General features: G+C 42.6%; 1 protein-coding gene across 1 annotated transcript in view; it reads right to left on the bottom strand.

Annotated features, from left to right (window-relative positions):
• Positions 1–12,638, bottom strand: part of LOC105524313 (sulfotransferase 1C2-like) — a 32,011-nt gene extending 19,373 nt beyond the window's left edge. The window contains exons 1-4 of the mRNA XM_011959508.1: positions 12,449–12,638; positions 7,198–7,320; positions 5,103–5,200; positions 1,991–2,117 (exon numbers count right to left, since the gene is read on the bottom strand). Of these exons, the coding sequence (XP_011814898.1) occupies positions 1,991–2,117; positions 5,103–5,200; positions 7,198–7,320; positions 12,449–12,638 (538 nt within the window). The remainder of the gene's footprint in view (positions 1–1,990; positions 2,118–5,102; positions 5,201–7,197; positions 7,321–12,448) is intronic.
• Positions 12,639–12,917: the final 279 nt, after the last annotated feature.

Genomic DNA, 12,917 nt, shown 5'->3' with positions numbered 1-12,917 from the left:
TCTCTCTCTCTCTCTCTCTCTCTCTCTCTCTGTGTGTGTGTGTGTGTGTGTGTGTGTGTGTGTGTGTGTAGAGGAGTAGCCCTAAGGCTGTGTTTGACGTCAGTGCTTCTCTTCTCTGGTGTGCAACTTGCCTGATGCAGGGCAAGGAGTTGGAACTATCCTCTCAGTTTTCTGATTTAGGAACAGCCATCTACATCAGCCCATTCCTGGCCCTGCACAAGCCCAATGTCTCAACTTCTCCATGAGGTCACTTTCTTAGGGATCACTCTTTGTCCAAAGACATTCTGACATCATTGTTAGAACACCTACAAGGAAATTGACTGGAGACATTCAACCAGCGAAACTACCTTGGGGTACAATGGATCATTTTCAAAGTATATCTCATAAGGAGAAGACTATAATAATAATAATAATTTTTGTCATTTAAGATTATGAAAGTCAAATGACAATCAAAGGTATCATATTTTCCTGCATTACTGGTGGTTTATTACTAATGGAAAGGACTACTTTATTACATTTATTTATAATTATTTTAGAGAAAAAAATATAGATGACAAGGCAGTTGTTTCTCCATAGGACTATATAAATAATTAGCAAAGGTGTTTCAGTTATAAATTTTGAACTTGAATAATAAAAAGTGCTTTGGTGCAAATATTTAGGTTTTAATCATGCAAAGCTGTCAATTCAACTTCATGGTGCAAACCAGTTTGATGTTGTATTTATATTGTACTTCCCCAAAAGTATAACCTTGTAAAGCTTCCTTAAATTACCATTTTTGAAAACTTTTGAGAAATCTTTTAATTATGAAAGTATTCAAATATATGCAAGAGTAGAGGAAATAGTGTAATGAATTTCCATGAACCGATTATCCAACTTCAATAGTCTCATCACCTTTTCGTACTCTTTAGGCTTCTTTAGGAGAACAGTTGATGTATTAAAAGATATAGCAGAGCCGGGCGCAGTGGCTCACGCCTGTAATCCCAGCACTTTGGGAGGCTGAGGCGGGTGGATCACCTGAGGTCGGGAGTTCAAGACCAGCCTGACCAACATGGAGAAACCCCGTCTCTACTAAAAATACAAAATTAGCTGGGCCTGGTGGCACATGCCTGTAATCCCAGCTACTAGGGAGGCTGAGGCAGGAGAATTGCTTGAACCTGGGAGGCGGAGGTTGCGGTGAGCCAAGATCGTGCCATTGCACTCCAGCCTGGGCAACAAGAGTGAAACTCAGCCTCAAAAAAAAAAAAAAAAAAAAGATATAGCCGCATTTGAGACTTAGAAAAACATCAAGAAACTTGTGAAGACTCAGTTTTGACACTGGAAGCATGACTGAAAGATCATACATTTTTACACATGACAGTTTGTGAACCTGCAGTGTCAGGGGCCACCACTGCACCACCAATTCAAATGATGGTTGTGATTGGAAAACTTGCATGCACACTAAACCTTTTCTTTCTTTCCAGTTGAACATGTAGGCAATTGGACATGGTTACCAGCCAGTCAAGACTTCAACTGCCAAGCACACAGGGTTAGAGCTTAACCAAACCTGCCTATGTTCAAATTCTAGCCACTGCTCTCGCTAACAGGGTAATCATAGGCAAGTTACTCAGACTCACTGAGCCTCAGTTTCATCACCTACAAATGATGAATATTCTCACCAAGCTTATGAGATTGTTCTAAAGATTAAACAAGTTAATGCATGTAAAACATTTAACGTAGGCTTAGAGTTGGGACCTTCTCTTATAGCTGGCTTGCCTGTAATACTGGTTTGACTTCATTCAGAGGATATATTGCAATTGGAAGCAAATCCACTGACCACAGATTACAGCCAGGGCTATGCCACATCTCTCAGGATGTTGCCTCTAGTCCTTCCCTCCAAGAAAATCTGAGCCCCTTCTATGGATGATTTTTGTTTCCCAAGAAGGAGAATTTGATGGGGAAAGGTTATCCTCTGCAGACATAGGTGAAGGCTGGTTTCATGCACTTGGCTCACCGTTGCCTGCCAGGAATGTTTCGAAGTACTCATCCCAGCTTCCCGGGTCAGGGAGTGCTTTGTTCATCCTTTGAAAATGGTAGTAGGACACCAGATTATCCTTGGCATTTCTGGCCACATAGATTATCTAAAGTGATGAGAAGAAACAAAATAAACAATAGGACAAGTTAGAAATCGGGCATTCAGTATGAAGAGCGTATGTGTTCTGGTAACCATGTCCTAAAGATCATGAATGCATCTTTGTTCTCTTCCACTCATCATCCAGCAGCCAGAATGATCTTATAAAAATGCAAATCAGATGACGTTGCTTCCTTGTGCAAAACTTCTCAATTTCTGTACATTGTTCTTATGATTAAGTTCAAAGTTGTCAACCTGTGGTCAGGGTCTGTGTAATCTCACCCTCTGATTCCCTTGGCTCATTCTTCCCCAGTCACACTTACCTTCCCTTCTTCTGTGGTAGTGCTGATTTCGTGGTTGTCCTACAATCTTTCTGGTTGTCCTTCTTTAGTGTGTCCTGCTCTGCCATTTTGCTCTTAAATCAGAGTGTCTTAAAATGATGACCTTCAAAAGGTCTGTCCCTCTCTCTAAAAGTGTATGCAAAATGTTTTTATAGATGTGCACTTTGTCAGGAGTGGAGTCACAACTTTCTGTAGATTCTCGATGGAGCTTATGATCACTAAAAGTTTGAAATCTTTAAATGTTGGCCGCCTTTAGTGCTCTGCCTAGGGCCTACTTTTATTTTCACTATATTTATTTTTTCCATTTTTTTTTGTTATCTGTTTCTATTGCGATAAATTTCATATGTTTATGACTCACAAATTTGTTTCTAGTACATGTCTGTCTCCTGAGCTAGAGACTTATGTATCTGTATCCCTACCTGAATGTTCTGCATGCATTTTAGACTCGATGAGTTCAAAATTCAATCCATCTTCACGCAAACTAACTGCTTATCTTTTATGATCTCCTTCCATTAATGGTACCACCATCAACAGTTACAATGACAAAATCATATGAGATGCTTCTTTTTCCATGTCTTCTATAGCCAGTCGTTGAGAGATCTTGTAAATTCTGTCTGTTGTTACATTTGGAATTCATTTTCTCACTGCCTCTGCCTTAGCCCGAGCCTTTTAAATTCTTTTCCTGGACTATTGCCACCATCTCCTCACTGATATCCTGTTTTAAATCTTACCCCAGTTCTGTTCACCCCTCCACATCCCCCAGGGGAGCTTTCTAAAATGTAAATGAGATCATGTCACTTCTTGTTCACTTCACATTCTTCAGTGGGATCCAAGTAGCCTACAGGTTAAGTCTAAACATCTCAGAAGGCAAAGCTGTGCAACAGGGCATCTCTGGCTCCTTTCCACCTCTCATGCCTCTTTTCTGGCCTAGGACCTATTTTCTTAAGTCTTGGCTTCTGCTCTTTCAGTAACATGGAATGTCCTTCCCTCTCTTATCACTTAACAAATTTATGTCTGTTCCTCCTCTGTCACTTTTGTTGACCCTCCTTGTCAAGAAGTTTTGTACTCCCCACTTACTGCTCCCATGACACCTTTCCTAGTTCTTAAGCTGTCATTGATAAGGGTGGGCTCAATATATACCCACTTTGAGAAGAGAGGACCAACATCTACTAAGCTCAGTTCTGAACCTCTAAGCCTCTTAATAATGCGATAAGGTGGAGGTACCTGAGCATGCTTTTGGTACTTGCTAGATTGCTGTTATAGTTATTCTTATTTTACTGATACTCCTAGCCCAGACCTGGCTCTATCTGTGCTAACAATATATTTCCATTTGCTTTCAGTCATTCAGCCACCCCTGCCCCCAAACTCCAGATCTACATAGGAAGATCCAATAGGGTCAGTAAGGTAGAGTGAGTAAGACCCTGGATATACTCTGGAGAACCAGAGACCGTAAAGGTGTGGATCTTGACAAGCTGTCAGAGGGAACAGAACACCACATGGAAAGGGAAGGTGGGGACTGCTTTGGCTTAGTGCCAAGGCCCATTTGTAGACCCTACCTGTAGAGGGAAGCAATAAATGGTCTCTTGGTGCTCTGAAAGAGTTAAAAAAATTCCTTAGTGACCAATTTAAGACATACATGAAAATGCATCTGCACCCCTGTAGGCTTCAATATGGAAAATAAATTTGATGTTTACAAAAATTTGACTTTCATCAGGTCTCAGAATGACTAGGTCTTGCAGCTTGTAGGCACCTTTAGATGTTTGCAAGCGACCGTTAAGCTACAAGTGAGATAAAGTGAGAGGACAGTAGAGCATATAGTTTTTAAGATTCCTTCAGTGGGCCGGGCGCGGTGGCTCAAGCCTGTAATCCCAGCACTTTGGGAGGCCGAGACGGGTGGATCACAAGGTCAGGAGATCGACACCATCCTGGTTAACACGGTGAAACCCCGTCTCTACTAAAAATACAAAAACTAGCCAGGCGAGGTGGCGGGCGCCTGTGGTCCCAGCTACTTGGGAGGCTGAGGCAGGAGAATGGCGTAAACCCGGAAGGCGGAGCTTGCAGTGAGCTGAGATCTGGCCACTGCACTCCAGTCCGGGGGACAGAGTGAGACTCCGCCTCAAAAAAAAAAAAAAAAAAAGATTCCTTCAGTGCCACTTTCTGATCATTTAAATACTCATTACCTTAAGACTGGTGAGAGGCCAACTACATAGAAGCTTTGGAAGACTTCTGTGGTTATAGGAGGCATGGAGTAGGTGGTGTAGAGTAACAGAAAGAGCATGGGCTGTTGGGTAATGAAGAGGTGGATTTGCAGCCCATCTCTTCCACCTTCCATGTGTTTGTCATTGGACAAGTTATGTAACACCTCTGAGCTACAATGTACTCAGATACCTCCACCTTATAGCATTATTAAGGGGCTAAGATGCTAAGAAATGAGCCTAGTATATGTTTATCCTCTCCCTCTTCTTGATATAGGTGTATGCTAAGCACATCCTTATCAATGAGAGATTAAGAACATAGAAGATGATAGTAGGTTCTATAATCTGCTTCTGGCAGACACACTGTAGGGATGGCTGGACAATGGTTATGACACAGTAAACTGCTCCCTATGTTCTCATGAGGAAAATTTGTCTCTGAATACTTTGTTTTAAGCTTACCTTACAGTTTTCCTCCCAGAAGGATGGAGGCAGTAGTTGTACAGGAAGATGAGTTTTCAGGGTCCTTGGGGAAGGCATTGCGTTAGCGTGGTCAATCCCTGCAAAAATTTTCCTGGCTTATTCTTTAATTTTTTAAAAAGTTTTAATTTTTATGCAGTCGATCTTATCAGTTTTTTTCCTAATGGCTTCTGGGTTTTGTGCCATGTTTTGCCTTCTTCACTCCTAAATGATAAGAAACCATTTCTCCCTACTTTTTTTTAGTGCTTAGCACTTTGTATGTCCTTTTGTACCTCTGATTCTTTGCTACATTGGCCTTCATTTGGTATATTATTTACTGTTTAGTGTCCTCTCCATTTCTCATCCCATTAGCCTTTAGAAATTACCACAGTTCCACTTGGCAACAGGGGATTGTTGGCACCAATGCAAATGAGGACAATGAGACCACATTGGCGGAATTCTGGTTACATGGTGATCATCCAGGTGACCTAGAATGTGCTTACTTTATATTTTTTAATTACCATGAAAATAAAATCATAATTAAGAAATTGTTGTAGAGGTCTTGAGGACTCTCAAAAATATGTCCACAGATGGCCTCCAGGGTAAAACCAAGATCACTTAGTATGGACTAGAACACTTTTCAAAACCTGTTCCCCGTTATATTTAACCCTCATTTTGGTGATTTTTCTCAAGCACACTGGTATGACACCAAATGAGCAGTTTGGGAAAACTGGCACATGTTCGTCTAGTTCCCCCCACCCTACCTCTCCTCCCCCAAAAAGGGAATGAGAGAGAAGACAATGAGCAAGATTTGGTTTTAGGCCATTAGTTTGTTCATTTATTTCCCAAGATGAGGTCACAAGTCAGTTGTTCAGATGGAACTAGAATAGATTTCTGTAGAAAAAGTCTAATTAAAGATGACCATGTACCAATGCTGGTCCAACATGGACGATTTCATTCCACTCTATCCCTCAGATACCTATACCTGGAGTCCACATAGGAGACACACACACATTCACGCACACTGCATATCTTAGTGGTTGAGAGCATGGACTTAGGAAACAGAATTCCTGGGTCCAAATCTTGGGTCTACTACCTATTAATTGTGTACCTTGAGCAATCATAATCCCTCTGTATGTCAATTTCTTCACATATAACCTGGCAGCTACCTCACAAGTTGTGAAGAATAAGTGAGTTAATATGCAAAAAGTTTTTAGAATAATGTCAGTCATTTAAATACCCATCAATGATAGACTGGATAAAGAAAATGTGGCACATATACACCATGGAATACTATGCGGCCATAAAAAGGATGAGTTTATGTCCTTTGCAGGGACAGGCATGAAGCTAGAAGCCATCATTCTCATCAAACTAATACAAGAACAGAAAACAAAACACTGCATGTTCTCATAAGTGGGAGTTGAACAATGAGAACATATAGACACAGGGAGGGGAACATCACACACTGGGGCCTGTCAGTGGGTGGGGGGCTAGGGGAGGGACAGCATTAGGAGAAATACCTAATGTAGATGACGGGTTGATGGGTGCAGCAAATCACCATGGCACGTGTATACCTATGTAACAAACCTGCACGTTCTGCACATGTACTCCAGAACTTAAAGTATATATATATATAAAAAGAATAATGCTTGGCACCTGATGGGTACTATGAAAGTCTTAGCTATGACTATGACACTTATTATTTTTTCATGGGAAGTGCATGGTGCATCCCAAATTTGAATCTGTAGTTCTTAGTGCCAGATGTCTTTGGCACTGACACGGGGGTGCTACATGAGCCAGCAGGGACTCTGTTGGGTGAGAACTGTGTAACTAATGCTTGGCACTTATAACTGGTTGAACACTTTGTTTAATAGAGAGATCATACCTCTCTATTGTTAAGTGTTGAAGCGAAATACATTAGGCGAAAGGATCTATCTAGATTTGCACATGCACAAGAAAAGTTGTTTTTCATCCAGTACTTAGAATTAGGGATTAATGGGAGTTTTTCCCCACCAGAATATGTTCAACTTTCAGACTGTTTACTCTTGAATTGTTCGTCTTTATACGAGGACTATGAGTTTGTAAATGGAAGACTTACCACAGTGTGTCATTCGTATCCATTCCAGGAAAGGGTGTCGAAGTTGAATGGAAGCGCGCCTGCTTTTCTCAGTATCTCCATCATTTTGTATCAGATCTACAATTTCCTGTGTCCAAGTGGTTCCTGAAAGAAAGTAGAATAGAGATCTGAGGAACTGATTATTGATTTTCTGCAACTTAGAATTTAGAAACATGCTATAAAAAATTAATTTGCCTGTTAATACCTCACTTATGTTGCCTATGACATTGATTTAAAACCAACTATTAAGATTATCTTTTTCTCACCAGAAAGGTTAAGGGCAGAAATGTGACTTCTTTATTTTTGTACTCCAATGATGTACTTAAAAAATCTGAATACGCATTGGTATTTCTATAAAATGATAATACAAATAACTATTGTATTGTTTGTAACAACAGGGATTATTTAAAATATTTCCATTTGAAGAAAATCACAGAAATTCCCAAACCCTAACTTTTGCCATTAAAAGTTCTGGCTGCTAATAAGTAGTCTAGTTTCTCTTCCTTTGATTACTTTTAAAAAAATTTTTTTTTTTTTTTTTAGAACCAATGAACTGACACAATGTCGATAATATGAAAAGGAAGGAAAAGTAAAAATTTCAAATAATCCACAAACTGAAAAAATGAGATTGAATGAATTCCTCTTTCAAAAAAAAAGAAAAGTTAAACAGTGGCTTCTACAAGAAAGGTGAACTCCTTATAAATGAAAAAATGACCTTTGCTGCATTTGAGGGTAAAATTTGTTTTTCTTCACGGTCTTGTCTGTGATCTCCTTCCTGATTCTGGGGCTTCCTTGGACTGGGCGCTGGCCTCTGCAGTATCTGTGCTCAGAAAGTGCATCCTTGTTTGGCTTCTGGGACCCTTGGCTGACCTGGTCCTGTTTTTCTGGGGGAAGCATGGATTTGATGTGTGTGGGGCTGTGGAATTAAATGGGCTCGACTCCTATATATGATGTATGAGTTGGGTGGTTTTGGATGAATTATGTAAACCTGATGCACATTAATGATTCTCATGTGGTTTCGCAAGTTGGAAGAGAAAATAGGCAGAATTCAGCTTGTCACAGGCACTAAAGAAGTAGTAGGTGTCTTCATGTTTTGATGGTGTTGGTGTACATCCTGAGGGCCAGAGCTAGAATAGATGGGACCACCGTGCTTGGGGAAGCCCTGGGGAAGACGGTGCCATTCTCCTTGTGGCTCCCCCATGCCAATTTTCTGTGATCTTGGTCTCCTTTCCCTAGTAATCTGATGGAGGTACCTGGGTGCAGTGCCATGGCTCTGGCTCCTCCTGTAGACTGTGCCCTTGTGCCAGCTGCTCAGCTCCTGGTCAGTTCCTACTCTGCACTAAAACCAATTTCTCTTTCTGCCCTTCTGGGGTCAGCACTGGCTTCGTCTTCAAAGCTTGTTGTCTCCTGATGATGTGCTGTCCTAATTCCGAATCCAGGCTACTTTGACAGTTCCAGAGAGCCCTTCTCCCCCTTCTCCACATAGGCTAGCTCTGCTTTTCCCCCTCAACTCTGAGCATGGAATTTGGGCCTTGTTGCCAGCAGCCTCTCAGAGGAAGTCATGGGTGCCTCTACCTCCAGACTCCACCTTTGTACTTGACTTTGCTGTCGTAGATGCTGTGAGCATCTCAGGAAACCTGGGCTCCCTCAGTGGCCCCTGACCCTATTCCTGTGTGGTTGGTCCACACTATGCAAGGGCTTCTGTCAGACCTCCTTGCCTCATATTCCAGACTTGCTTCCAACTCAGCCTGCAGACAGGGCACCTTGCATCATGACTCGTACTCACCAGTAACTGTTCCCCTCTTTCCCTGGGGAGCTGAGTTCCACTAGATTATGCTTCTCAGTCACCGCTATGGCCTGGTTTCCAGCACGTGCTGATGTCTGCTTTTCCATGGACTCCACCTACAAGGTGGCAATTCCAGGCACAGATGTTGACCTGAATGGCAACTCAGCAAGCCATGGCATAGCTCAGGCAAGCTGTGGCAAGGGCTGTGCTCTACAGCTATTCATGGAGATTGTAAAAGGTGCCGGATACACAGCCCAGATTTTGCTTCTGAATGGAATTGTTTATTCCACCAGCTGCTGGGGATGCTGCTGGCAGGTGGCCCCCAGCTATTCAGCCCTCTCCAGGTCCCTTCCTGGGACATCTTCCATCCAGGGACTGACTGACCCTCTGTTCCCCTCTCTTCAACTGGGATGGAACCAACTTTGCAGGGCCATCCCAGCTTCAGATCGTCCCATATGAGGCTTTTTGCTGGGACTGAGTTGAAGCTCAACTTCTCCCTCTAGACAATCCTACTTTCTTCCCTTCACTTCCAAGGGAAGTGATCCCAGGAGCACTCCCTAATAAACATCTCACATACTTATCTTCAACTCAGTATCTGCTTCCTGGGAAGAAAAGGGACTGGTTTAGGAGTGAGGATCATGATTTAATGTCAGGACACGCTGACTTAGGTAAATAGTAGATGGGACCTGGAACCTAGCATCTGGGATGGCTTGTGATTTATAGGGTTACCGTAACCTTCCAACTTGCCCAGGTCTATACAGGTTGATTCTGTTGTCCCAGATTAATTATCAACAGTGCCTCTTTCTATCTCAGATGACTTAGTTTGGAGGATAAATGATGAAGTCACTACAGCATCAGGTCAGCTGTTTCCTGCGTGTCTCAAGTATCTGTCATGCCCTGTAGCTAGTCTCAGAAAAAATGTTCTTTCTCATTTTCCAGATTTCAGCTGGGAAAATGCTCAGTTCTCATGAGTCCCAGGGAGATAAACTTCTCACTCAAATGAAGTTCTCTTTTCATAATTATTTCCCACTTGTAGCACAGTATTTCTTGTTCCACATTGATAAGTGTTATCCTAGAGGGAAGTTACTAAGAATGTGACCCTGGATAACTTGACTTGCTTTGTAAAAAAGACAGTTTAAGTTTTCAGGGCATAATCTTGCCACTAGGAGATTCAAGTAGAATCCGTGTTGATAGAACTGACAACTTGAGGAAAGAAAACCCAGTAGTCATTCCAGGCTGTGGCTGGGGCTGTTTACAGGCACCAAGTGCAGTGCCCATCTGACAGCCACGTGATTAATTCGATCACAACAGGCACTCAGTTCAGGTCTTTCTTGCTCGAAGATTCACTCCACTGGCCGCCAGGACACCACTCACTTCTGGCTTCTTCTCTGTCCAACGTCTAAGTGAGGAAGCTTCTTGGGGTTTGGTCCTGTGCCCTCTTTTTCCTCTATGCTTTCTTCCCATGTGATTCCATTCATTCCCACTGCTTTAAACATCATCTTTAGTAGATACTTTTGGTGACTTCATCAGATCTTCTGTACCAGCCTCTTGCACCCCCATCTCCTCCACTGCTGTGAGCGTTGGCCGCTTATGCCTCTCAGCTCGCTGCTTTGCTAGAGTATTGTCCTCCTCTGAAGTGGGGCTCCTAATGGAGAAAGTGTCCATCCTTCCACTCCTTACCCCCCTGCCCTAACCACATCAGGGCAAGGCTTTACCCAATGCCACATCTTTGCTTGGCCCTTTCCCCTTCCCTATCCTGTACATACCCTTACTGTTTTTTTTTTTCTTCCCCTAAAGAGTACCCTTCCAATAAATCATGTGTACCTGAATCCTTGCCTCAGGCTCTGCCTTAGGGCATTTAACCTGAGATTTCACTATCTACAGCAACTCCAGTTATATCTCCAGCCAGAGTGGGCTTCCCTCTGTGCTCTATATCTGACAGCCCCCCTGACATCAACACTTCGTGGTCTAAAGGTCATCTCAAACTTAACATGCCCCAAACTGATCTGTAGTTTAACCTGCCCACCTCCTGCACAGGCTCCATGCCTCTCCCTCCCCCAGGCTTTCCCATCCCAGCCCAAGGGGCCACTCAACTGATAAAGCCAGAAGAGAGTCACCCGGGAGTTATCACTTCCTCTCGGATCTCAAGTAATTTTACCTCCAAAATACATCTCAATTTTTTTTTCTCACTCTCCATTTGCACTCTTGCCCCCTTAGTCCAAGCCACTTTCTTTCTCATCTGGAAATGGCAACACACACATATTGTGTTCCCCAGTCCATTTTTGACCCCCTTCAATCCATTCAACTGCTTAATAGATGCCCTGGCCCCTCTCAGTACTGTTCCTCTCTGGACTTTCCTGACTCAGTGCTTGGCACTGGCATCCACCTCATCATTCTAGCCCCAAATCTTATCTCCTCTCTTTCCCTCACCCCCCATTTATCATCTGTCAGTAAGTCCTACTGCTCCTGTCTGCATATGCAAACACTTCCTCTCCATGGTCCCTGTTACGGGCTAACTTGTGTGCTCCCCAAATTCATATGTTGAAGTTCTAACCCACAGTACCATAGAATGTGACCTTATGGAGATAGAATCTTTATAGAGGTAATCAAATAGAAATGATGTTATTAGGATGGCTCTAACCCAGTATGACTGATGTCTATACAGAAAGGCAGAATTTGGAGGTAGATGTGCACACATGGAGAGTGCAATGTGAATGTAAAGATGCCATATACCTCCCAAAGAGAGAGGTCTGGAACAGTACCTTTCCTCACAGCCCTCGAAAGAAACCAAGCCTGCGGGTATCTTGATTTTGGACTTCTGGCCTCCCAAACTGTGAGACAATAAATATCATTGTTTAAGCCACGGAGCTAGTGGTACTTTGTTTCAAAGCCATAGCAAACTGATAATACATTCCCTTTGTAATAATCACAGTGGCTCAGATTTTCAGAGTACTACTTCCTTAATCTAAATGAGGACCCCCAGTGTTCTCTCATTACACCCTCTACATTTCTTTCTAAGGTCTTATCACAGGTAATCACAGATCTGTGAAACGATTATGGTTTAATGTTCTTCTCTTGACTGTACTGTAAATCCCTGCAATGCAAAGACAATGAACATTTTACCCATCACTATGCTCAGTGCCAGTCTCTGGCATTTAGAAGATTCTTGATACGTGATTGTTGAACGAAAGAAAAAAATGAATAACGTGGATTTTTTTAACCTGAAAAATCGGCTTTGACTAGTTATATATTTTTGATAAACCAACTACTCTATCTCTAAAAAAATCCCTATGGTTTTATAGAAAAATCTTGGATCTTTTGCCATTCTGTCTGATTTATAGACAAGGACACTTCCTTCCTCTGCTCTTTGACTTTACTACATGACCCCGTAAGGTGCTGATACATGCTCCAACTTCTATTTCCCTCCTCTCATGTCCATGTACATACCTGCTTTGGGGTAAGAAGCAATGAGCAGGTCATCAGGCTTGGCTTGGAAGTTCCAGATCTTTTCCCAGGAATCGCATGCTTTCTTTTGAAGAATGATTCCATTCACTTGGGAAAATTCTTCTGGGGGTAACAAGCCCCATTCTAACTCACTTGTCTCCTCCACCTTATCCTTAGCTATTCCTTCTGCCATGGTCCTGGGCACCAGCAGGGGAAAGTAAAAAGTAAATGAAAGTCGAGATTCACTCGGGCTTCATGTATTCAGTGTTTTAGGCACAGAGCTCTGGTCATTCATTACAGGTAAATATGCTCAGGCAAACAAAGAGACAATTTGCATGGCTCCTGGGTAGAACTGGAACAAAATCTTCAGCATTGTGCCAGAATAGGCCTTACTCTTTCTACCAGTGAGATTCTGGCAGGGTTGCACCTCCGTACTGCCAGGGGGAAGAACAGCAGTGGGGCACCAGTCCAG

The sequence above is a fragment of the Colobus angolensis genome, unplaced genomic scaffold, assembly GCF_000951035.1.
Source record: "Colobus angolensis palliatus isolate OR3802 unplaced genomic scaffold, Cang.pa_1.0 Scaffold498, whole genome shotgun sequence".
In the NCBI taxonomy this organism is placed as follows: domain Eukaryota; kingdom Metazoa; phylum Chordata; class Mammalia; order Primates; family Cercopithecidae; genus Colobus; species Colobus angolensis.
Note: the sequence above shows the minus strand (reverse complement) of the source record. Positions and strands in the feature narration are given on the sequence as shown.